This window comes from Phyllobates terribilis, unplaced genomic scaffold (genome assembly GCF_046119375.1).
Source record: "Phyllobates terribilis strain yellow unplaced genomic scaffold, ASM4611937v1 Scaffold_1__5_contigs__length_1240528914, whole genome shotgun sequence".
In the NCBI taxonomy this organism is placed as follows: domain Eukaryota; kingdom Metazoa; phylum Chordata; class Amphibia; order Anura; family Dendrobatidae; genus Phyllobates; species Phyllobates terribilis.
The window spans coordinates 381,784,344-381,810,924 of record NW_027362761.1 but is presented as its reverse complement, the minus strand read 5'-3'; the positions used below and the strand labels follow the sequence as shown (position 1 = coordinate 381,810,924).

The 26,581-nt window shown below is 43.8% G+C and overlaps 3 protein-coding genes across 5 annotated transcripts in view; 1 reads left to right on the top strand and 2 right to left on the bottom strand.

Annotated features, from left to right (window-relative positions):
• The window catches only part of OSBP2 (oxysterol binding protein 2), a 413,576-nt gene extending 412,519 nt beyond the window's left edge, over window positions 1-1,057 (bottom strand). The window contains exon 1 of one of the 2 annotated variants that reach the window (XM_073676416.1): window positions 751-1,057. In XM_073676416.1, the coding sequence (XP_073532517.1) occupies window positions 751-1,031 (281 nt within the window). In that variant the 5' untranslated portion in view covers window positions 1,032-1,057. The remainder of the gene's footprint in view (window positions 1-750) is intronic. The other variant, XM_073676415.1, reaches the window with a different exon arrangement.
• The window catches only part of DUSP18 (dual specificity phosphatase 18), a 35,330-nt gene continuing 9,680 nt past the window's right edge, over window positions 932-26,581 (top strand). Inside the window, exons 1-2 of one of the 2 annotated variants that reach the window (XM_073676421.1) lie at window positions 932-1,158; window positions 26,313-26,413. The gene's annotated coding sequence lies outside the window, so the exon portion shown is untranslated. The remainder of the gene's footprint in view (window positions 1,159-26,312; window positions 26,414-26,581) is intronic. The other variant, XM_073676420.1, reaches the window with a different exon arrangement.
• On the bottom strand, window positions 15,309-20,482 carry CUNH5orf52 (chromosome unknown C5orf52 homolog). The gene is made up of 3 exons (XM_073654805.1): window positions 20,397-20,482; window positions 19,891-19,990; window positions 15,309-15,701 (listed from the first exon to the last, which is right to left on the bottom strand). The coding sequence occupies exons 1-3, from the start codon at window positions 20,444-20,446 to the stop codon at window positions 15,465-15,467; spliced, it is 387 nt and encodes a 128-aa protein (XP_073510906.1). The 5' UTR covers window positions 20,447-20,482; the 3' UTR covers window positions 15,309-15,464.

Genomic DNA, 26,581 nt, shown 5'->3' with positions numbered 1-26,581 from the left:
TTTCTTATTTTAAATTTCTGGAGAAATAAAAAATAAATTCATTGCACGATAAATACCTACTAAGCCCGACTGAACCCTTACTAAATCAGTCCTGCCATCCACTGAAGTCTACATATCTGTTATCAAACTAATATATGCTAAAAAAAAACAAAAAAAAACACTTTTCATTTAATTGAAACATATAAACTGATATAATCCCACTGCACACTAAGATGTTACACTCTACTCCCGCGCTGCCTACAATACCACTGCAATCACACTACACCATATACCTTACCTTCCAGTGTTACCTGTCGGGTCGCCGGGCCCATCACGGTCACCTGTCGGATCGCCGGACCCATCACTGTCACCTGTCGGATCGCAGGACCCATCACTGTCACCTGTCGGATCGCAGGACCCATCACTGTCACCTGTCGGATCGCAGGACCCATCACTGTCACCTGTCGGATCGCAGAACCCATCACTGTCACCTGTCGGATCGCCGGACCCATCACTGTCACCTGTCGGATCGCAGGACCCATCACTGTCACCTGTCGGATCGCAGGACCCATCACTGTCACCTGTCGGATCGCAGGACCCATCACTGTCACCTGTCGGATCGCAGGACCCATCACTGTCACCTGTCGGATCGCAGGACCCATCACTGTCACCTGTCGGATCGCCGGACCCATCACTGTCACCTGTCGGGTCCCTGGATCTTCCACCATCACATCCTGGCACTGTCGGTACCGCCTGTCACATCACCCTCACCTGTAATAAGACAGCAGACCGTTACTCAACACGAACCAGCGTCTCTGATATCCCTTCAGATAGTTGGTCCATTTGAAGAGCCAGCCCTTGTAGGTGTCAGGACCCGTGGTGGCCGGGAGGGAGGACCCTGAACTGCTCATGTCTCCGGCTCCAGAGCGCCCGGCACCGAGCTGCGGGCAGGACAGACACTGCACGGCGGAGAGCAGAGACACCAGTCCGCCAGAGCCGGGAGCGGCCGCTCTCCCCATAGACGAGCTCCGGAGAGGGCGGGCACAGCGCATCGGACACACCCCCTACTCCACGTGACTCCAGGAGGCGCCAGCACCAAAACAAATACGTGTCACGTGGCCGGCTGTGATCTCGGCGGGATCCTCGCGGGATGAAAGGGAGGAGTCACATGATGACCCGGTAAGCGAGAGCCTGGGAACCGCAACTGCCAATACACAGGGGTGGAAGTGGGTGATGCTGGGACTTGTGGTCACATGATGAGAGGGCGCTGCAGTGTGTCCCAGTCCACCTAGTGATTTATGGCAACTAGTTCAAAGAGGCTTTCATGACAACCAATCAGGTTATTGCTTTTGAAGGGGGCGTGGTTCATAACCAATCAGGTTATTGCTTTTGAAGGGGGCGTGGTTCATAACCAATCAGGTTATTGCTTGCATTTTCCCATTGAGAGCTGCAGGCTGATTGGCTGCCTGATGCCATTCTTGATAAATATCGCCATATTTCTTCAGCCAAACAAGCTGCAGGTTTCCCAGACCTCTGTCCTCTCACATCCCACATAACATGGACCTTGTCTGATGCGTCTTCTCCTGCTGCTCATTGAAGATTAGGCAAAATCACATTGTGACAGATTTTCAAAAAACAATTGTGATGATGAGCAGAGAATAGTGGAGCGTGTGCCCCCCAACCAGTCCGATCCCACCTCTCCCTTCTTGGAAAAGTAGGCTAATTAACTGCCATCTCTCTGGATGTGAGATACCCAGACGTGCGCACTGTAGGGGCCCTCAGTGATGTGCGCGATATAGGGGCCCTCAGTGATGTGCGCGATATAGGGGCCCTCTGTGACGTGCGCGCTATAGGGCCCCTCAGTGACGTGCGCGCTATAGGGGCCCTCTGACGTGCGCGCTATAGGGGCCCTCAGTGACGTGCGCGCTATGGGGGCCCTCAGTGACGTGCGCGCTATGGGGGCCCTCAGTGACGTGCGCGCTATAGGGGCCCTCAGTGACGTGCGCGCTATAGGGGCCCTCAGTGACGTGCGCGCTATAGGGGCCCTCAGTGACGTGCGCGCTATAGGGGCCCTCAGTGACGTGCGCGCTATAGGGGCCCTCAGTGACGTGCGCGCTATAGGGGCCCTCTGTGACGTGCGCGCTATAGGGGCCCTCTGTGACGTGAGCGCTATAGGGGCCCTCAGTGACGTGAGCGCTATAGGGGCCCTCAGTGACGTGAGCGCTATAGGGGCCCTCAGTGACGTGCGTGCTATAGGGGCCCTCAGTGACGTGCGCGCTATAGGGGCCCTCAGTGACGTGCGCGCTATAGGGGCCCTCAGTGACGTGCGCGCTATAGGGGCCCTCAGTGACGTGCGTGCAATAGGGGCCCTCAGTGACGTGCGCGCTATAGGGGCCCTCAGTGACGTGCGCGCTATAGGGGCCCTCAGTGACGTGAGCGCTATAGGGGCCCTCAGTGACGTGCGTGCTATAGGGGCCCTCAGTGACGTGCGCGCTATAGGGGCCCTCAGTGACGTGCGCGCTATAGGGGCCCTCAGTGACGTGCGCGCTATAGGGGCCCTCAGTGACGTGCGCGCTATAGGGGCCCTCAGTGACGTGCGTGCAATAGTGGCCCTCTGTGACATGCGCGCTATAGGGGCCCTCTGTGACGTGAGCGCTATAGGGGCCCTCTGTGACCTGCACACTGTCAGGATTCCCCTCCTTTTGCAGCACGAGTAAGCGGTCATGTGACCATATGTATGCAAATCACGTGAGGACTAGAGTCTCATCCACTAGAACATTGAGAACATTGAGAGAAGCGGATGAGAATGTAGTAGAGCCCAGAAAACCCCTTCAAGGGGCAACTACACTTATAAATAATTTTAGATCTTTTGAGACCCTGTGCAGCACTGTTGGTTGGTTAGGGTCTGAGATCCTGAATCATCAGTGCAAAACAGGGGCTGCAACATATCAAAGTTATATTAAACTTTAGTTACAGCTTAAACAATCCAATTAATATTATAAAGAATAATTATGTGTGTCATACAACTACACCTGTGGTATCTCCTGTAAGCTTATACATTTACCAATGGCTCCAAGCACTTTTGAATGACTGCTGGACATGAAATACCCATGATTACATGCAGGCATATTAAACCTGATAATACTGTAACCCATTCGCGACTTGTGATGTTAATGTAAGACACATCAGGCCGCACTCTAACAGCTGTGTTTGGAACTAACTTTAGGCACTGCTATCTCATTACTTATAGGGCTTGTCCGGCCTTAGGGCTCATACTCATTTGCGAGAAAAATGGACTTGTAAAATCCGATAAAAAAATCGGATTGCACTGTGACCAATGTTAATCTATGGGTTACAGCTCATCTGCAATTTTTTGCCGCGTATCTCGGACGAGACTCGCCAGTGCATGTCATTGGGGGTGAGAAAAAAAATCGCACAGCACTCGGATCATGCAAGTGCCGTCCGATTTTTACGAACCCATCTCCTTGAAAACTCAGCAATTCATCAGTCGCGTACAGTATAATCACAGCGAGACCCGACATTATAGAATAGATAGTTAGAAAGAGGTCATTGACATATATAATTAGTGCAGTGACTGCGTAGTTTACTGCACATGTATTTTAGAATTAAATTATTCAATTTCTGACAAAAATGGCGTGGGATTCCCCCATAATTTTACACACCAGCAGAGGTTAAGCGGACAGCTGTAGGCAGGTGTTTCTAGAATGGGAAGGGGGTAATACCCATGGAGCTTCCCAAGCTATTAATATCAGCCCCCAGCTGTATACTTAGCCTTTACTGGCTATTTAAATGGGGTACCCCCAAAAAAACTGATGTTGGGTCCCCCTATTTTAACAACCAGCAAAAGCTTGGCAGACAGCTGGGAGCTGATATTAATAGCCTAGGAAGGGGCCATGAATATTGGCCCCCTCCCAGACTACAAACATCAGCTCTCAGACGCCCCAGAAAAGGTGCATCCATAAGATGCGCCAATTCTGGCACTTAGCCTCCGCTCTTCCCACTTGACCTGATGTGGTGGCAGTGGGGTTATAGGGCTGGGGTTGATGTTAGCTTCGTATTGGCAGCTGACATCAAGCCCAGGGGTTAGTCGTGGAGAGGCGTCTATAAGATTCCCCATTACTAACCCTATAGTCAAATAGTGAAATAGAACACCAACACCCAGAATAAAATAATTTATTTGAAATAAACACAGACTCCTTTAATAAATCTAAATTTAACCAAAAGCCTTCTACTTATCGTTACGCCCATTCCATTGAAGCCCACATCACCTGCAATAAAAATAAAATAATAAAGCAACCTCATCCTCACCTCTCCAACATGAAAAACATAATTCATTTGTCCTGTGATGGGTCTAGCTCTGGTACATCTAGATGGCAGGCTGCATAGTAGCTTGATGCGACTATCCAGCCTGCCATCCTACAGCGACACTTAGGAGCGCATGCTTGCGCACCGCAGTGACTGGCAGTGACATGATAAAGTTGCGCAGGGTTCATATCCAATGAAGTCCGTTCAACTCATTGACGTCAGCACGAGAGTGAGAAAGTTCTCATGCTCGTGGTGCTGGCAGACAGGTCATCGGAGTTCATATCCAATGAACTCCGATCATCTCAATGACATCAGCACATACGCGGTGAGAACTTTCCCATGGTGTGCATGTGTTTAAAGGCTTGAACCAAAAATTGAAGTCACTTGTAGACTGCTGGAGGTCCTAATGATCCCAAATTGGGGCTCTCAAGTCTCTTTTCCAATGGCCTGACCGCTCCATTGATGGGACCAGAGATAACCGGGCACTGTAATCAGCTATGTCTGACAGTCCCATTCACAATAAATGAAGCAGTGGTGCGCATGCAGGACTATCATTTCAGAGCCCAGTTCTGGGGATCATTGGGAACTGGTGGTACTCCCAGCAAGTTAGAACTTACCCTATAGATAGGTTATAACTCGCATTCTTGGTATATCTCCTTCAATGATTATTTTCTGGCCTGTTCAACTGGTAGAATCAGTTCTTTGCAGCTATTCTACAGTTATATGAAAAAGTTTGGGCACGCCTATTAATCTTAAGCTTAATGTTTTATAAAAATTGGTGTTTTTGCAACAGCTATTTCAGTTTGATATATGTAATAACTGTTGGACACAGTAATGTTTCTGCCTTGAAATGAGGTTTATTGTACTAACAGAAAATGTGCAATCTGCATTCAAACAAAATTTGACAGGTGCATAAGTATGGGCATCCTTATCATTTTCTTGTTTTAAATACTCCTACCTACTTTTTACTGACTTACTAGAGCACTTTTTTTGGTTTTGTAACCTCATTGAGCTTTGAACTTCATAGCCAGGTGTATGCAAGCATGAGAAAAGCTACTTAAAGTGGCCACTTGCAAGTTGTTCTCCTGTTTGAATCTCCTCTGAAGAGTGGCATCATGGGCCCCTCAAAACAACTGTCAAATGATCTGAAAACAAAGATTATTCAACATAGTTGTTCAGGGGAAGGATAAAAAAAGCTGTCTCAGCGATTTAACCTGTCAGTTTCCACTGTGAGGAACATAGTATGGAAATGGAAGAACACAGGGACAGTTCTTGTTAAGGCCAGAAGTGGCAGGCCAAGAAAAACATCAGAAAGGCAGAGAAGAAGAATAGTGAGATCAGTCAAGGACAATCCTCAGACCACCTCCAGAGAGCTGCAGCATCAACTTGCTGCAGATGGTGTCACTGTGCATCGGTCAACTATACAACGCACTTTGCACAAGGAGAAGCTGTATGGGAGAGTGATGCGAAAGAAGCCGTTTCTGCAAGCACGCCACAAACAGAGTCGGCTGAGGTATGCAAAAGCACATTTGGAGAGGCCAATTTCTTTTTGGAAGAAGGTCCGGTGGACTGATGAAACCAAGATTGAGTTGTTTGGTCATTCAAAAAGGCGTTATGCATGGCGGCAAAAAAACACAGCATTCCAAGAAAAACACTTGCTACCCACAGTAAAATTTGGTGGAGGTTCCATCATGCTTTGGGGCTGTGTGGCCAATGCCGGCACCGGGAATCTTGTTAAAGTTGAGGGACGCATGGATTCCACTCAGTATCAGCAGATTCTTGACAATAATGTTCAAGAATCAGTGACAAAGTTGAAGTTACGCAGGGGATGGATCTTTCAGCAAGACAATGATCCAAAACACCGCTCCAAATCTACTCAGGCATTCATGCAGAGGAACAATTACAATGTTCTGGAATGGCCATCCCAGTCCCCAGACCTGAATATCATTGAACATCTGTGGGATCATTTGGAGAGGGCTGTCCATGCTCGGCGACCATCAAACTTAACTGAACTGGAATTGTTTTGTAAAGAGGAATGGTCAAAAATACCTTCATCCAGGATCCAGGAAATCAATAAAAGCTACAGGAAGTGACTAGAGGCTGTTATTTTTGCAAAAGGAGGATCTACTAAATATTAATGTCACTTTTCTGGTGAGGTGCCCATACTTATGCACCTGTCAAATTTTGTTTAAATGCAGATTGCACATTTTCTGTTAGTACAATAAACCTCATTTCACGGCAGAAACATTACTGTGTCCAACAGTTATTACATATATCAAACTGAAATAGCTGTTGCAAAAACACCAATTTTTATAAAACATTAAGCTTAAGATTAATAGGGGTGCCCAAACTTTTTCATATAACTGTATATTGACATTTGAGTCAAGCTCTATAGACATCTGCAAATGTCTCAGTGCCGGACATTAATCATCAAATCGATCGCCGATTTTATCATACATGGGTAGCAAATTCCATTATTTGGAACCCACTTCAGATGGCAATGAGACCCAATGGGAAGGGAGCTTTAACCCCTTTATTCCCTAATGTGGTTTGCACGTTAATGACCAGGCCAATTTTTGCAATTCTGACCACTGTCACTTTATGAGGTAATAACTCTGGAACGCTTCAATGGATCCCACTGATTCTGAGACTGTTTTTTCGTGACATATTGTACTTCATGATTGTGGTAAAATTTATTCGATATGACTTCCGTTTATTTGTGAAAAAATTGGAAATTTGGCAAAAATTTTGAAAATTTCACAATTTTCAAACTTTGAATTTTCATGCCCTTAAATCAGAGAGATATGTCACACATAATGGTTAATAAATAACATTTCCCACATGTCTACTTTACATCAGCACAATTTTGGAACCAACATTTTTTTTTGTTAGGAATTTATAAGGGAAGAAAAAATGAACATTTAACTTTTTTCACAAAAATGTTACTTTAGACCCCATTTTTTTTATTTTCGCAAGGGTAACAGGAAAAAATGGACCCCAAAATTTGTTGTGCAATTTCTCCTGAGCACACCAATACCTCATATGTGGGGGGAAAACCACTGTTTGGGCGCACGGCAGGGTTCGGAAGGGAAAGAGCGCAATTTGACTTTTTGAATGTAAAATTTGCTTGAATAATTAGCAGACCCCATGTTGCGTTTGGGGAGCCCATGATGCGTATAAACAGTGGAAACCCCCCACAAGTGACCCCGTTTTGGAAACTAGACCCCTCAAGGATTTTATCAAGGGGTATAGTGAACATTTTGAACACAGAGGTACGACACAGAATTTGATAACATTAAGTCATCATATTGAATAAGTTGTCATTGGTCTTGAGCACAAGTGCTCGCTACTTGAGTTTGCATCGGGTACTCAGATCTGCACCATGTATCGCGGGTGCTCGAGTGACATGTTTGAGTTCCCTCCCCGCATTTTTCACGGTTATTAGACACCCAAAAAAGCATACGGGAATCGCTCGTGCAGGGAAAAAAATGAAAAAAACAGCTCACCCTCCACAGCTTCTGATGACTCCAGGGGCTCGTAATCAGCGCTTTGCTTGCGCTCAGTAGAAATGTTAAAACAGGAATTGATTCAGTACGTCATTCCGACAATGCCGACTACATAAGGTGGGGATACAGGGGGTAATTTAGTAGTTTACCTTTGGATACAATAAATCTTTGCATTTTACTTATCTCTGATGTCTGGTGAGCTGGATCAATTCCTGTTTCAACAAGGGGATCGCTCATGCATGGCAGGCAATTCCCGCAAGGTTTTTTTGGCCGTGAAGCATATGGGCCGGAGACTCGAGCATGTCACTCAAGCACCCGCGATACTTGGTGCATACCCGAGCATCAAATTCAAACTGAAGTAGCGAGCACATGCGCTAAACACTAGTCGCCATATCGTCATCATTTTTTCTTTTTCTTTACTTTTGAAAAAATACCAACCCCAACACAAACCTAACCTTAGCCCAACCCTAACATAACCCTAACCCTAGAGTTTATTTTTTACGCCGTTCCTCGTGCGGTATAAGTAATTAGACGACTTTATTCTTCGGTGCGATTACAGCGATACCAGATTCATGTTGGATTTTTATGTTTGGCAGTTGTCACACACTAAAAGACGCTTTTTTTTGCAAAGACTACTTTTTGCAATAATTTTTCGAGATTTCAGCCAACAGAGTCATGTAAGGGCTTGTTTTTTGTGGGACAAGTTGACGTTTTTATTGGTACCATTTTTGGGCACGTGACATTTTTTGATCGCTTTCTATTCCGATTTTTTGGCGCAGAATAAACAAAAAAAACAAATTCAGGGTTTTTTTTATGCCGTTCCGTGTGTGGTAAAATTGATAAGGCAGTTTTATTCTTCCGGTCAGTACATTTACAGCGGTACCACATTTATATAGTTTTTTATGTTTTGGCGCTTTTACACAATAAAAACTTTTATAGAAAAAATTTTTTTTTGGTATTGCTTTATTCTGAGAGTTATAACTTTTTTATTTTTCTGCTGATGGAGCTGTATGGCGGCTTGTTTTTTGCGGGACAAGATGACGTTTTCAGCGGTACCATTTCTATTTACATTTGTCTTTTTGATCACATTTTATTCCATTTTTTGTTTGGCATTATGATGGTAAAGCATAGTTTTTTGCTTTTTTTTTTTTATTACCGTGTTCACTTAAGGGGTTAACTAGTGGGACAGTTTTATAGGTCAGGTCATTCCGGACTCGGCGATACCAAATATGTGTACTTTTACACATCTCTTGCACTGCTCCTGGCACATAACACTGGGTGTCAGCTGTGAGAATCAGATGACACTCGGCGGCTATCGCACCGCTTGTGTGCGGGCATGTTCGCAGTGCGCGTACGTTTGCAGTGCGCGTAATAGTACGTACCTGGTCCAATAGGCCCAGGTCAGTACGACATACTATTACTGAGCACGTCAGAAAGGGGTTAAAGGAGTATTCAAATTTTTTGATTTTAGGATCTCCTGAAACTTGACAGTTCGGCCAGTGACCTGGCTGCTCCGCCAGTCAGAACAGTGCGCTCATCCATGTTGCTGGCAGCATCGGCTTTACTTCTGCAGCATCGTCGTTGCACTGAAGTTTCTTGGATCCAACAATTCTAATTTTAACCATTTAAGAACTTGAGACAACTCTTAAGCAGTACTTGCATATATTATTTCCCTGATCTATGTCAACAGTTGTGTAATAAGGCTATGTTCAGATGAACGTTGCCATGATTGACAAGTCACGTCTCCGTGCAGGTCTATGTGCTCCTTTGATTAGTGGCTTGGTATAGGATCTGTCTGCACAAGAATAATGCTTGCTGTGATTTTTTTTTCTTACAAGTTTTAGGAAAATCACTCATACACAACCACCTTGACTGACATGGGGCAGCATGGTGGCTCAGTGGTTAGCACTGTTGCTTTGCAGCATCAGTGTCCTGGGTTGAATTCCAACCAAGGACAACACCTGCAAGGAGTTTGTATGTTCTCCCTATGTTTGAGAGGGTTTCCTCCCACACTCACACATACTGGTATTTAATAGTTCCATCCGTTTTTGTGTGCTGTCTGATGAGAAGTGTGAACAGCGTCATATTGTCTAGCAAGATTTCTCCATGGTATTTAATTGTTCCATCTGTTTTTGTGTTTTTTTTTTTTTCCCTGCTCCTATTTTAGTGTTCAAAGCTTTCCATTTCACTGTTTTATGACCTCTTTGTTTAACCCCTTCGCAACCTTGGGTTTTGTCGTTTTTGCTTTTTCGTTTTTTGCTCCCCTTGTTCCCAGAGCCATAGCGTTTTTATTTTTTGGACAATATGGCTATGTGAGGGCTTATTTTTTGCGGGACAAGTTGTACTTTTCAACGCCATTACTAGTTTTACCATATTGTGTATGGGAAAACGGGAAAAAAATTCCAACTGCGGTAAAATTGCAAAAAAAGTGCAATACCACAGTTGTTTTTTATTTTTATTTTTTTACCACGTTCACTGAATGCTAAATCTGACCTGCCATTCTTATTCTCCAGGTCATTACGAGTTCGTAGACACCAAACATGTATAGGTTATTTTATATTTAAGTGGTGAAAAAAAATTCCAAAATTTGGTAAAAAAAACTAAAAAAAAAAAGCGCCATTTTCCGAGACCTGTAGCGTCTCCATTTTTGGTGATCTGGGGCTGGGTGAGGGCTTATTTTTTGCGCGCCGGGCTGACGTTTTTATTGATAACATTTTGGGGTAGATCCGATGTTTTGATCGCCCGTTATTGCATTTTATTGCAATTTTGCGGCGACCAAAAAACGTAATTCTGGCGTTTAGAATTTTTTTCTCGTTACACCGTTTACCGATCGGATTAATTCTTTTTTTATATTGATAGATCGGGCGATTCTGAACGCGGCGATACCAAATATGTGTATGTGGGTTTTTTTTTTATATATTTTATTTTGAATGGGGCGAAAGGGGGGTGATTTAAACTTTTATATATATATTTTTTTTTTATATTTTTAAAAACATTTTTTTTTCACTTCATGCTTCAATAGTCTCCATAGGAGACCAGAAGCAGCAGTTGTCTGATCGTCTCTGCTACATACAGGGGACGAGCAGATCCCCTGCATGCAGCAGAAATGGTCCTGTGCTATGAGCGCCGACCACTAGGTGGCGCTCATAGCGACCAGATCATGACAACCACAGGCGTCTGCTGCAGACCCTGGGTTGTCATGCACGCCCATCGGCGACCCGCAATCACGTGACGGGGTCGTCGATGGGCGGGGCTTATGACGCGCAACCCGGAAGCGCGCGTTAAATGCCGCTGTCGGAGATTGACAGCGGTATTTAACATGTTAACAGCCGCGGGTGGATCGCGATTCCACCCGCGGCTGTTGCGGGCACATGTCAACTGTAAGAATCAGCTGACATGTGCTCGGTTCAGTGAGGGCTCAGCGCAGCAGCCCTCACTGAACCGGGGGTACGCAAATGTGCGTACTAAGACGTCATGGGTTGGAAAGGGGTTAACATTGGGTGTTTATTACCCTGCATAGCATTGCCAGCTCTGGACTTTTGCTAATTGACTAATTACTCAGTATGACCAACTGGTGCTGGACTTTAGTAGACATTTCAGTTCATATATATTCAGCTCTGGCTCGGGATAGCACGTGTGCTGGGTCACGCGTGCAATAGTTAAAAGTGCAGTTATACAATGGCAGTTGGGCAGGAGACAGGTAAGGTGCATAAGATATTCATACAAACATGCTTCTCGGTCAGTCATACTGCATTATGCATTAGTCTTATCAATCTGCTTTTTATTTGTTTTCACTTCTGCTTTCTCACAACTCGCCCGCCCTTTAACACATTCTGTGCACTCACTCTATATCAGCCCCTCCCTTCTCCCCTCTCCCATGTATAACTCCGAGGCTCTACTGACATTCCTCACCCACTGCAAACCATCCTCTACCTCCATACAGCACTCAAAACGTTCATACAAATCATTGCACTACCTGCTCTTTCTCTTCATTCTCCTTTTACTAGTCGCAGGCGACATCTCCCCCAACCCTGGGCCTCCCTCCACTAGCATACATTACTCTCCTCCAGCTGCATATAGAAACCCTGCTAATCTTATTAACGTTCAGTGCATGCCCTCTCCTATCGATTTCCATTGTGCTTTCTGGAACGCACGGTCTGTGTGTAACAAACTAACTTACATCCATGATTTTTTCCTCTCTAATTCCCTTAACCTTCTGGCTCTCACTGAAACCTGGATTTAGCAGCCAGACACCACCACTGCTGCTGCTCTCTCGTTTGGTGGGCTGAAATTTTCACATACCGCCAGACCTGGCAACAGACAGGGTGGAGGTGTTGGTCTGCTCCTTTCCTCACAATGTGCTTTCCAGTTCATCCCCCCGGTTCCCTCACTTATGTTTCCTTCCTTTGAAGTCCACACCAAAAGACTCTTTAAACCCTTCTCCCTGCGAGTGGCAGTTGTGTATCGCCCTCCAGGCTCCTCCCACCAGTTCTTGGATCACTTTGCCACCTGGCTTCCTCACTTTCTATCCTGTGACATCCCCACCCTCATCATGGGTGACTTTAACATCCCCATCGATGATCCCCTCTCCCAATCTGCCTCTCATCTACTTTCTCTAACCTCTTCATTCCGTCTCTCACAGTTTACTAATTCTCCTACCCATGAAGACGGGAATACTCTGGACCTGGTTTTTTCCAGTCTCTGCTCGCTGGATGACTTTACCAAATCCCCTCTCCCGCTCTCGGACCACAACCTTCTTTCCTTCTCTGTTAAGAATTGTCTCCTCACCCGGGACACCCCCACTTACCACACTTATAGGAATACACGTACCATTAATACCCAGCAGCTTATGGACAATCTCCACACATCTTTAGACCCCATCTCCTCCTTCTGCTGTCCAGACTTAGCATTGTCACACTACAATAATACACTGAAGAGTGCCCTAAATGAAGCAGCTCCTTCTACTCGCAGAAAGACCCGACACAGACAACGGCAGCCCTGGCACACGATGCAAACACGTTTTCTTCAACGTTGCTCAAGGTGCGCTGAGCGTCAGTGGAGAAAATCTTTTAGCAGAGGACTTCATCCACTATAACAGAACCTATAACTCTGCCCTTCATCTGGCCAAACAATCCTACTTCACCACCCTCATCACTTCAATGTCTAACAATCCAAAACGACTTTTCGAAACCTTAAACTCCCTCCTGAAACCTAAAGCACAGGCCCCCACCACCAACCTCAGCGGGGAGGATCTGGCCACTTATTTCTTTGAAAAAACCAACCACATCCATCAGGACATCTCAGCCCAATCTCCTCAGTGCCTGGATCCCCTTCCCTGCCGCACTTCAAGCTCACTTGCCATCTTTGAGCCTGTTACAGAAGAAGAAGTTACCCAGCTCCTCGCTTCTTCTCGGCCCACAACCTGCAACAGTGACCCCATTCCTTCACATCTCCTGCAGTCCCTCTCACCGGTGGTCACCACTCACCTGACTAAAATATTTAACCTCTCTCTTTCTTCAGGTATTTTTCTCTCCTCATTTAAACATGCCATCATAACCCCTTTACTTAAAAAGCCATCCCTGGACCAGAACTGCACTGCTAACTACAGACCTGTCTCTAATCTTCCTTTCATCTCTAAACTCCTGGAACGCTTGGTCCACTCCCGTCTTATCCACTATCTCTCAGATAACTCTCTCCTCGACCCTCTACAATCTGGTTTCCGCTCCTTACACTCCACTGAAACTGCCCTCACTAAAGTCTCTAATGATCTACTAACAGCCAAATCCAAAGGTCACTGCTCCCTGCTGATACTCCTGGATCTCTCTGCCGCATTTGACACAGTGGATCACCAGTTCCTCCTCACTGTGCTCCACTCTATAGGCCTCAAGGAAACCGTTCTCTCCTGGTTCTCCTCCTACCTCTCTGACCGCTCCTTCACTGTATCTTTTGCCGGCTCCTCTTCCCCTCCTCATCCCCTTACTATCGGGGTTCCGCAGGGCTCAGTCCTAGGCCCCCTCCTCTTCTCTCTATACACTGCCCCTATTGGACAAACAATCAGCAGATTTGGGTTCCAGTATCATCTCTATGCTGACGACACCCAATTATACACTTCTTCCCCTGACATCACCCCTACCCTAATACAAAACACCAAGGATTGTTTGTCTGCTTTGTCTAACATCATGTCCTCCCTCTATCTTAAACTGAATCTCTCCAAAACTGAACTTCTTGTGTTTCCCCCCTCTACTAACCTAACTCTACCTTAGATCGAAATTACCTTGGAGGGTTCAACCATAACTCCCAAGCAGCACGCCCGCTGCCTTGGGGTCATATTCGACACTAACCTTTCCTTTACTCCCTATATCCGATCACTCACTCGCTCTTGTCACCTGCATCTTAAAAACATCTCCAGAATCCGATCTTATCTCACTTTTGAAACTGCTAAAACTCTTACTGTCGCTCTTATTCACTCTCGTCTGGACTACTGCAACTCTCTTCTGATCGGTCTCCCTCTTACCAAAATTTCCCCTCTCCAATCTGTCCTGAATGCGGCAGCCAGGGTCGTATTTCTGTCCAGCCGCTTCACCGATGCCTCCACCTTGTGCCAGTCATTACACTGGTTACCCATTCGCTACAGGGTCCAATATAAACTCATTGCTCTGACCCACAAAGCTCTCCACAGTTCTGCACCACCTTATATCTCCTCTCTCATCTCAGTCTATCGTCCTACACGTGCCCTCCGTTCCACAAATGACCTAAGACTAACATCCCCCATAATCCGAACCTCGCACCTCCGTCTCCAACACTACTCTCGTGCTGCGCCAGTTCTCTGGAATGCTCTACCCCAGACGATCCGATTGATGCCTAGCCCCGATGTCTTCAAGCGCGCTTTAAAAACCAATCTCTTTAAACAAGCCTACCACCTCAAATACTCAGTAAACTAACTTCCCCTGTTCCCTCCTAAATACTATTCAGAATCTGTTCCCTACTGTTCATCTGTCTCTACACCCTCCATGCACACGATAACTGCACTCGGTAATTGAGTATTGCACTTGAACATACAGGCTGTTGACCGGATCATACAGCTTTATATGATAATCCCTATTTATTATAATTGCCAGACCTGAAATAACAAGCACTTTCCACCTATTGTGTCCCCCCCCATTTCCTTGTAGAATGTAAGCTTGCGAGCAGGGACTTCACTCCTAATGTAACTGTTAAACTGTCTCACCTTGTATTGAATTTATTGTCTGTACATGTCCCCGCTTAATTGTAAAGTGCTGCGGAATATGTTGGCGCTATATAAATAAAAATTATTATTATTTTTCAGGTAGGGAATTTAGATTAGCAGTGATGATGATGTCTATAAAGAGCTGTGGAATTAATGGAGCTATATAAGTGAGGAAAATAAATCAGTATATAACATGGGTCAGCGTGCTGTGCATATGGACCAAAATTTCTCTTGTGCTAATGTAACCCAACTGAAATTCCTGCTGCAGTTTGGAAAGTTTAATAACAGGACAATAAGGAATGCATACAGCTTCTCATGGTGGAGCTTGCTACTTGAGGAGGAGGTCACTTTGCATTTTGTGGGCTCTAAAGTTCTGCACAGGTTCTGTTAGCGGGTGCTAATTGTCAGTCGTCCACATGGGGTCACTATTGTCGCTGTCTGGAGTACAGCTTACATGCCGGGCAGCTCGGGGCGAGCGTCATCTCTTCATGTAACATAGTGGAATTTGTACTTTTCCTCTTGTTTAGCTGAAGATTTCTGATGAAAGTCTCATGTTCTTTTTCCCAGTTGGTGCTCTTGTTCTTCAGGTCTCTCACAAACTTCTTTTTCTGATACTCGTTGAAGTAAAAGGTTTTAATTTTCATTCTACTTATTTGATTTAGCTGTAAGACACAATTATGCCAATAACTTATTAAAGCTACATTCACACAACCATGTACGATTATATGCTCGCAACGAAAAAAATCACATTCTGTGAAAAACAGCAAATGGATGGCTTCTGTAAGAATTACTTATTTTTCTTACCTACTGCCAAAAACGTGAATGGCTGAACTAGAATAAGACATACTTTGAGTTTTTCTTGGGCCAGGGACACAGGTGTGTGAAAAGCTCAATATACTTGTACAGGTGTGTCTGATGTAGCTTTGTAAAATGGTCAGTATATGGATGAGAAAAGCGTTCATGTGAACAAGGCCTTATGAGAAGAGCAAAGAAATGTTTTCATGCACCAAAATGATTGTCTTAAATGGGTTTTCCCCACGAACAATAGTTCATTCTAATCAATAGATATTGGAATAATATTAATTTCCACAATTGTTCCTGTGCTGAGATAATTTAATAAATGTGCCCCTGCTATGTACTGTGTAATGGCTGTGTCTGAACATGGTCTGATCATACCACATCTGAGCTGGAGAGGAAGCAAAAGAGTATACAGACATTACAGCACGGGAATCACAGCTGATTCCTTATTTTAAGTAAAACATTGTTTAAAAACAGGCAGGGAAATGTTTTCCTCACAGAAAAAATCAGCTGTAATATCTGTATACTTTTTTGCTTCTTCCCCTGTCCAGGAGATGTGGTATGATCAGACCATGTTCCTGCACGGTCAGACACAACCATTACACAGTACACAGCAGGGGCACAATAATAAGATTATCTCAGCGCAGGAACACATCCAATTGTGTAAATTATTTTTATTCCAAGATCTATCGATTAATATGAACTTTTGTTTTGGTAAAACCCCTTTAAGGGCACATTGATATGGCCTGGTCCTTTATTCAGAGTCTCAAACATTCAGTGACTGATTCTGATCCACAAATGAACCGGCATAAAACCTGCACTGAGATTTATCAGAACGGACACACAGATCCATTAAAAAAAGGATGTGTGAATAGTCCAATTGAACTTTATGTGACCGCATGTTGTCGGCAGACAGCACATAGATGAGGAAACGCTCATCTATGCCCTAACGGTACAGCCAGATGGTGCGGCGGTGCCCGAAGCTCTGCCCACATGCTGCAGGCCAATAACTGCATGATTGTGAAACAAAATGTGATCTACCGCACCATACTTGCCCTGGTGCGGTGGCAGTGGGGTAACAGGTTTGGGGTTGATGTCAGCTTTGTATTGTCAGCTGACATCAAACCCAGGGATTAGTAATGGAGAGACGTCTATAATATGCCCCCATTACTAACCCCATATTCAAATAGTGAAATAAAACACAAACACCCAGAATAAATTAATTTATTTGAAATAAACACACAGACTCCTTTAATAAATCTACATTTAACCAAAAGCCATATACTTACCATAACGCAAGCAACATAATCCTCAGCCTGCTATCTAGATGTAGCAGAGCTAGACCCGTCGCGGGACAAATGGGATTATTTTCTTCACGTCGGGGATAGATGAGGATTATGTTGCTTTATTATTTTATTTTTATTTCAGGTGACATGGGCTTCAATGGAATGGGCGTTATGGTAAGTATGTGGCTTTTAGTCAAATTTAGATTTATTAAAGGAGTCTGCGTGTTTATTTCAAATAAATTAATTTATTCTGGGTGTTTGTGTTTTATTTCACTATTTGACTAAGGGGTTAGTAGTGGGGGCGGCTTATAGATGCCTCTCCATTACTAACCCCTGGGCTTGATGTCAGCTGCCAATACAAAGCTGACAACAACCCCAACCTTACTACCCCACTTGCCGCCACACCAGGGCAAGTGGGAAGAGCGGAGGCTAAGGATCAGAATTAGCGCATCTTACGTCAATTTTTTGGATGGTTTCCCATTTTGATAACCAGTAAAGGCTAAGTATACAGCTGAGAGCTGATATTAATAGCCTGGAAAACACCATGAGTATTACCCCCTTCCCAGGCTATAAACATCAGCTCTCAGCTGTCTGCTTTCCCTCTGCTGCTTAATAAAATTTAGGGGGATCCCATGCCATTTTTTATTTCAGAAATGTAATATTTTATTGCTAAAATACATGTACAGTAAGCTACACACTATCTACACTAATTATATTTGTCACTGACCTCTTTCTATCTATATATTCTATGTATATATCTATTCTATAATGTCGGGTCCCGCTGTGATTTTACTGTACGCGGCTGATGAATTATTGGGTTTTCAAGGAGACGGATGCTAAAAAATCAAACAGCACGCGCATGGTCCGAGTGCCGTGTGATTTTTATTTCACGCACCCATTGACTTGCATTGGTGAGTCTCGTCTGAGATACATGGCAAAACGCAGCATGCTGCAATTTTTTTCTCACTCCGATATCCGCTGTGAAAAAAAATCACAGATGAGAATGAACCCATTGAATAACATTGGTCAGAGTGCAATCCGATTTTTTATCAGATTGCACTCGTCCGTTTTTCTCGCAAATGAGTATGAGCCCTTAGAGGTAAAGTAACAAAAAAACATTGCAAAGATGAACATAGCTTTCGACCAAAGAAGCATGTAGTGTAGCTATGGACGGCCATATCCTTCACAGGGTCCTGCTCACAAACATCTAGCTGCATGAATTAGCTGCAGTCACTGTGAAGCCAATCCATTTCCTTGACCTTAGTGAAAGCTATTATGGAAGGTGTGAAGTAAGGCCGGGTGATTAATCAGCTTAATTTGCTATTTAAGACTAGGCTACACTGTGACTTTGGCCACAACACAGGTCACGTGGGCAAAAATCGCTAATGTTCCGCTGCTACATCCCAATGTAATGCATGTGATTTGGGTTTGCATTGTAACCCATGAGGTACCATGGCCTTCATATTGGATTTTAGTCCTGCCTCAAAGCTTCTTCAGGAAAAAAAATGCTCAAAAAACTCATCATATGAACAGCAAAGTGAATTTTCCCTAAAAATGAATAGGAAGAGTTTTCCAAGTATTTTTAAGGAGGATTTGGGAGGAAATACTAAAAATTTCCTCAAAAAAACTTCATATGAACAAAGCTTAAAGTGCACCTGTCAGCAGGATTATGCTCAGTAAACCACATACACTGTCAGGTGGGCGACATTACACTGATTAAAATTATATCTTGGTTGATGAAATCCGTCCTGTGGTTCTTCTTTACTTTCAGTTTGGAGATAATGATATGCTCGTGCTTCGGGGCGGCCTGTGGGGGGGCGCTCTCTGGTGCTCTGCTTACATATTCATCTGTATGCTCTTATGACAGTTCACTGATCCTTCACTGACCTTCCTTCTATTTTACATAATGCATCTAGTAGTGCGGGGCTAGGTAAAATAGGAGGCAGGTCAGTGAAGGCACAGTGAGCTGTCATAAGAGCATACAGATGAATATGTAAGCAGAGCACCAGATAGAGCGCCCCCCACAGGCCGCCCCAAAGCACGAACATATCATTATCTCCAAACTGAAAGTAAAGATTACACAAGAACCACAGGACTGATTTCATAAACTAAGGTATCATTTTAATCAGTGTAATGTCGCCCACCTGACAGCAGGATTGTGCTCAGTAAACTACTGACAGGTGCGCTTTAAGGGTATGTGCACACAACATTTTTTTCAGGAAACTACCCGAAAAACCTATCAGAAAATGCTTAAAGGAATGAACTTATGCATTTCTATGTAAAAACAACTGTGCATATGTTCAGGTTTTTATAAGTCTTTTAACCACTTCAGATTTCATTGTGCAGTTAAAAGACGTGACCTGACCATTCTTCAGGTGTTTGTCGATTGGAAGGTACTTTACAATACAGGTCAATGGGAAAGCTCAAAAGACATGTTTTGGTGCAATTTGCCATCATTTTTGCTTAAAAACGCTAGCATTTTCTTCATTATTCAGTGGAGTGAAGAATATGACCAGAAAACAACAATAAACAAGTCACAATGAATATGGGAAAGCCCCTTCTATTTGAAAAACTTGACTGGTTCTCCTGAGTTTAAATATGTTGTATGCACATACCCTACGTGTGGATAAAATGTCGATTTTATATTTAGGCCTCAGTGTGAAGTCTACGGTACTTATGTCATTGTACATTTTTGATTGTGGGAAGAGGGAGATTTTGGGGTTAGTTCTAAGAGTCACCCAGCAAAATGAAATATGACCTGCCTTACCTTCAGCTCCAGCATCCTCCTCGCACTGATATTATTACGAATCATTACTTTGGCAAGATGGGTTTTTGGCACAATACCTCGCTCGGAGTTGGTTATGAAGCTTATGTAAAAAGAGAGAGCAGGGTGTATGAGACGTGCAGGGGAATAATATACTGTTTAGGCATCTAAACGTTAGGACGCAGGCAGAGGCCGGAAAAGGGGTTTGCTAATTTGAACAATTCCTGCTTTGACAGTAAGTTGATCATTAACCCCGTTCTGACATGGTCAGTAATAGTATGTCGCACTGGCCCGGGCCTATTGGACCAGGTGCGTACTATTACGCACAATGTGATCGCGCCCGCACACAAGCGGTGCAGGGCAATCGCCTCCGGGTGTCAGCTGATTGTCACAGCTGACACCTGGTGCTGTGTGCCAGGAGCAGTCCTGCACATTAACCCCCGAAATGCTGTGATCGAAGTCGATTGATGCATTCTGGGAGTAAAGGGAGGTAAGCGCTGCTTACTTACCTATTCTCCAACGTCCAGTGCTGTCTGTGCCAGGTCCCGGTGGTTGTCATGGTGACCTGATGTTGTCATCCGGGTCACCAGACAGCAGGAAGTTAGGTAGATCTTGCTCAGTGCGCGGTCTAACTAACTTGTGTGTGCAGGGCTGCAGCCTGCATAGCATAGAGATGCTACTGCAGCATTTCCATGCTATGCAAGCAATCTGGGTTAAAAAAATGAAAGTCCCATAGTGGGACAAAGTGTAAAAGTAAAAAAAAAATCAGAAAGTGAAAAAAATATATATATTGTAAGAATATAAAAAAAATGTAAATATAATAAAAAAATACAAATATACTGTACCCATAAATAAATGTTATTATGAAAAAAAAAACAATAAAAAGTACACATATTTGGTATCGCCGCATCTGGAACGACCTGACCTATAAAACTGTCCCACTGGTTAACCCCTTTAGTGCAGGGTTCCCCAACTCCAGTCCTCAAGGCCCACCAACAGGTCATGTTTTCAGGATTTCCTTAGTATTGCACAGGTGATGGAATTATTGCCTGTGCAGGTGATGGAATTATCACCTGTGCAATACTAAGGAAATCCTGAAAACATGACCTGTTGGTGGGCCTTGAGGACTGGAGTTGGGGAACCCTGCTTTAGTGAACACGGTAAAAATAAAAAAAATAAAACAGCAAAAAACGATACTTTATCATCATTCCGCCAAACAAAAAAATGGAATAAAACGCGATCAAAAAGACTAAATTAAATAAAAATGGTACCACAGAAAACGTCATCTTGTCCCGCAAAAAAAAAGCTGCCATACAGCTTTATCAGCCGAAAAATAAAAAAGTTATAGCTCTCAGAATAAAGCGATACAAAAAAATTATTTTTTCTATAAAATAGTTTTTATTGTGTAAAGGCGCCAAAACATAAAAAAAAATATATAAATGTGGTACCGCTGTAAACATACTGACCCGAAGAAAAAAGCTGCCTTATCAATTTTACCACACGCGGAACGGCATAAAAAAAAGCAATGAAAACAATTCCGGAATTGTTGGTTTTTGTTTACTCTGCCTCCCAAAAATCGGAATAGAAAGCGATAAAAAAAGTCATGTGCCCTTAAATGATAGCAATAAAAACGTCAACTTGTTCTGCAAAAAGCAAGCCGTCACATGACTGTCTGCCGAAAATGAAAAAACTATAGCTCTCAAAATATGGCGATGCAAAAAAATAGTCTTTGAAAAAAAAAATGTTTTTTTAGTGTGTGACAGCTGTCAGTCATAAAAACCCGATATGAATCTGGTATCGCTGTAATCTCACCCGAAGAATAAAGTCGTCTAATCACTTATACCGCACGAGGAACGGCGTAAAAAATAACCTCTAGGGTTAGGGTTGTGCCAGGGTTAGGGTTGGTCTAGGGTTAGGGTTGTGCCAGGGTTAGGGTTGTGCCAGGGTTAGGGTTGGTCTAGGGTTAAAGTTGTGCCAGGGTTAGGGTTGTGCCAGGGTTAGGGTTGTGCCAGGGTTAGGGTTGGTCTAGGGTTAGGGTTGTGCCAGGGTTAGGGTTGGTCTAGGGTTAGGGTTGTGCCAGGGTTAGGGTTGTGCCAGGGTTAGGGTTGTGCCAGGGTTAGGGTTGTGCCAGGGTTAGGGTTGGTCTAGGGTTAGGGTTGTGCCAGGGTTAGGGTTGTGCCAGGGTTAGGGTTGTGCCAGGGTTAGGGTTGGTCTAGGGTTAGGGTTGTGCCAGGGTTAGGGTTGTGCCAGGGTTAGGGTTGTGCCAGGGTTAGGGTTGTGCCAGGGTTAGGGTTGTGCCAGGGTTAGGGTTGGTCTAGGGTTAAGGTTGTGCCAGGGTTAGGGTTGTGCCAGGGTTAGGGTTGTGCCAGGGTTAGGGTTGTGCCAGGGTTAGGGTTGTGCCAGGGTTAGGGTTGTGCCAGGGTTAGGGTTGGTCTAGGGTTAAGGTTGGTCTAGGGTTAAGGTTGGTCTAGGGTTAGGGTTGTGCCAGGGTTAGGGTTGTGCCAGGGTTAGGGTTGTGCCAGGGTTAGGGTTGTGCCAGGGTTAGGGTTGTGCCAGGGTTAGGGTTGGTCTAGGGTTAGGGTTGGTCTAGGGTTAAGGTTGGTCTAGGGTTAGGGTTGTGCCAGGGTTAGGGTTGTGCCAGGGTTAGGGTTGGTCTAGGGTTAGTGTTGTGCCAGGGTTAGGGTTGTGCCAGGGTTAGGGTTGTGCCAGGGTTAGGGTTGTGCCAGGGTTAGGGTTGGTCTAGGGTTAGGGTTGGTCTAGGGTTAAGGTTGGTCTAGGGTTGGGGTTGGGATTTTTTCAAAAGTAAAGAAAAAGAAAAAATGATGACGATATGGTGACTAGTGTTGAGCGCAAGTGCTCGCTACTTGAGTTTGCATCGGGTGCTCGGGTATGCACCGAGTATCGCGGGTGCTGGAGTGACATGCTTGAGTCTCCGCCCCATATGTTTTGCAGCTGTTATATAGCCAAAAAAAACTTGCGGGGATTGCCTGCCATGCACGAGCGATCCCCGCATGTTTTTTTTGTGTCTAATAACCGTGAAACATGCGGGCGGGGACTCGAGCATGTCACTTGAGCACCCGCAATACTTGGTGCATACCTTTCGCTCAAGACTAATGACAACTTATTCAATATGATGACCTAATGTTATCAAATTCTGTGTCGTACCTCTGGGTTCAAAATGTTCACTATACCCCCTGATAAAATTCTTGAGGGGTGTAGTTTCCAAAATGGTGTCACTTCTCTTCTGGACCCTGCTATGCGCCCAAACAGTGGTTTTCCCCCACATATGGGGTATCAGCTTACTCATGAGAAATTGCACAACAAATTGCATGGTGCAATTTCTCCTGTTACCCTTAAGAAAATGCAAAATTGGAGGCTGAAAAACATTTTTGTGGGAAAAATGTGAAAGTTTTATTTTTACAGCTCAATGTTATAAACTTCTGTAAAGCACCTAGGGGTTCAAGGTGCTCACCACACATCTAGATAAGTTCCCTGAGGGGTCTAGTTTCCAAAATAGTGTCACTTGTGGAGGGTTTCCACTGTTTAGGCACATCATGGGCTCTCCAAACGCAACATGGCGTCCGCTAATTATTCAAGCTTATGTTACATTCAAAAAGTCAAATGGCGCTCCTTCCCTTCCGAACCCTGCCGTGCGCCCAAACAGTGGTTTTCCCCCACATATGGGGTATCTGCTTATTCAGGAGAAATTGCACAACAAATGTTTGGTTCCATTTCTTCCTGTTACCCCTGTGAAAATAAAAAAATTGGGGTCTGAAGTAACATTTTTGTGAAAAAAAGTTAAATGTTCAATTTTTTCTTCCACATTCCAAAAATTCCTGTGAAGCACCTGAAGGGTTAATAAACTTCTTGAATGTGGCTTTGAGCACCTGGAGGGGTGCAGTTTTTAGAATGGTGTCACTTTTGGGTATTTTCTGTCATAAAGACCTCTCAAAGTCACTTCAAATGTGATGTGGTCCCTAAAAAAAATGGTTTTGTAAATTTTGTTGGAAAAATGAGAAATCCCTGGTCAACTTTTAATCCTTATAGCTTCCTAACAAAAAAAAATTTGGTTCCAAAATTGTGCTGATGTAAAGTAGACATGTGGGAAATGTCATTTATTAACTATTTTGTGTGATTATATCTCTTGGATTTAAGAGCATGAAAATTAAAAATTTGAAAATTGCGAAATTTTCACCAAATTTCCATTTTTTTCACAAATAAACGCAAGTGATATCGAAGAAATTTTTACCACTATCATGAAGTACAATATGTCACGAAAAAACACTCTCAGAATCAGGGGGATCCGTTGAAGCGTTCCAGAGTAATTACCTCATAAAGTGACAGTGGTCGGAATTGTAAAAATTGGCCCGGTCATTAATGTGCAAACCACCCTCGGGGGTAAAAGGGTTGTCCAATGAATAAAGTTTATTTTAATGAATAGATTTTGGAATAATAATAATTTCCACAATTGGATGTGTTTAAAAAAATGTTCCTGTGGTGAGAAAATCTTATAAATGTGCCCCTGCTGTGTACTGTGTAATGGCTGTGTCTGACCATACAGGAACATGGTCTGATCATACCACAGCTCCTGGGTGGGGGGGAGAGTATACAAATATTACAGCAGGGGATCACAGCGTATTCTTTTTGTAAAGTATAATCAGTTTTCAAGCAAGCAAGGAAATGTTTTCTCTCACAAAAACCAGCAGCTGCGATCCCATGCTGTAATGTCTGCAATGCAGTTAGAAACAGAAAAAACTGACCGGCACTTCCAAAACAAGAAATAGGTGTGAACAAGTGCTTACTAGGAGCAGTTAGGCCTGTTTGTGTGACAAAGCACCAGCAGACAGATTTGCAGAAGGAGCGCCACCTTAGGCTGTGTTCACATGTTGCATTTTTGCTGCATTTTTAGCTGTGTTTTTTTTTATGTAAATAAAATAAGGGAGAATTTTAGTATGGGATTCCTACAATACATATTATCATGTTCCTTATTTTCAATCATGTTTCTCTCCATATATGCTGGATCATGTTGAGCTGATATGAATTGTGATTCTACTGCCTTTACTTTGATCCTCCCAGATACTTTGTTTTGGCACCACCACTTATCTAATCCCTATGCACATGCACCTTATACATTCTATAGATTCTATGCATTTGGGCTTTACTTTGTATACAGTTGTGCTCAAAAGTTTACATATCCCGGTAGAATTTTTCCTTTCTTGGCCTTGTTTCAGACAATATAAATGATAACAAAAAAACTTTTTCTCCACTCATGGTTATTGGTTGGGTGAAGCCATTTATTGTCAAACTACTGTGTTTTCTCTTTTTAAATCTTAATGACAACCAAGAACATCTAAATGACCTTGATCAAAAGTTCACATACCCCAGTTCTTAATACCGTGTATTGCCCCCTCTAACATCAATGACAGCTTGAAGTCTTTTGTGGTAGTTGTGGATGAGGTTCTTTAATTTCTCAGATGGTAAAGCTGCCCATTCTTCTTGGCAAAAAGCCTCCAGTTCTTGTAAATTCCTGGGCTGTCTTGCGTGAACTGCACGCTTGAGATCTCCCCAGAGTGGCTCAATGATATTGAGGTCAGGAGACTGTGATGGCCTCTCCAGAACCTTCACTTTATTCTGCTGTAGCCAATGACAGGTCGTCTTGGCCTTGTGTTTTGGATCGTTGTCATATTGGAACGTCCAAGTATGTCCCATGCGCAGCTTCCGGGCTGATGAGTGCAAATTTGCCTCCATTATTTGCTGATAACGTGCTGCATTCATCTTTCCTTCAACTTTTACCAAGTTTTCTGTGCCTTTGTAGCTCACACATCCCCAAAACATCAGCGATCCACCTCCATGCTTTACTGTAGGAATGGTGTTCCTTTCATCATATGCCTTGTTCACCTCTTTCCAAATGTAACATTTATGGTTGTGGCCAAAAAGTTCAATTTTGGTCTTATCACTCGAAATTACCTTGTTCCAGAAGTTTTGAAGCTTGTGGCTGTGCTGTTTGGCGTATTGTAGGCGAGATACTTTGTGGCATTTGCGCATTAATGGCTTTCTTCTGGTGACTCGACCATGCAGCCCATTTTTCTTCAAGTGCCTCCTTATTGTGCATTTTGAAACAGCCACACCGCTAGTTTTCAGAGACTCCTGAATTTCAGCTGATGTTGTTTGTGGGTTTTTCTTTGCATCCCGAAAAATTTTCCTGGCAGTTGTGGCCGAAATTTTTGTTGGTCTACCTGACCGTGGTTTGGTTTTTACAGGGCCCCTGATTTTCCATTTGTTAATCACAGTTTGAATGCTGCTGAATGGCATTATCAATTCCTTGGATATTTTTTTTTATCCGTTGCCTGTGTTATACAGTACTACTACCTTTTCCAGTAGATCCATTGACAGTTGTTTTGCTTTCCCCATGACTCACAATCTAGAAACGTCGGTTGCTGGATGAAAGATGCAAGAGTCTATCTGGATCCCAGAAACTCACTCAACTTTTATGCATACACACTGATTACAAGAAAACTGGTCACAGGTGAGGATGTTACCTTAGTAGCCATTCAAACCCATTTGTGTCAAATTCTGTGCATGTTATCAGGCCAAAATCACCAGGGTGTGTGAACTTTTGATCAGTGTCATTTGGATGTTTTTGGATGTCATTAAGATTTAAAAATAGGATATAGTGTGGAAGGGGTCGCTGGTA

Excerpts from the sequence above, each read along its gene's own strand:
- CUNH5orf52 (XM_073654805.1), bottom strand. The coding sequence starts at position 20,446 with ATGACAACCACCGGGACCTGGCACAGACAGCACTGGACGTTGGAGAAT. Across the intron at positions 19,991-20,396 it reads CACTGGACGTTGGAGAATAG|CTTCATAACCAACTCCGAGC; the intron begins GTAAGTAAGCAG and ends TTTTTACATAAG. Across the intron at positions 15,702-19,890 it reads GGAGGATGCTGGAGCTGAAG|CTAAATCAAATAAGTAGAAT; the intron begins GTAAGGCAGGTC and ends TGTGTCTTACAG.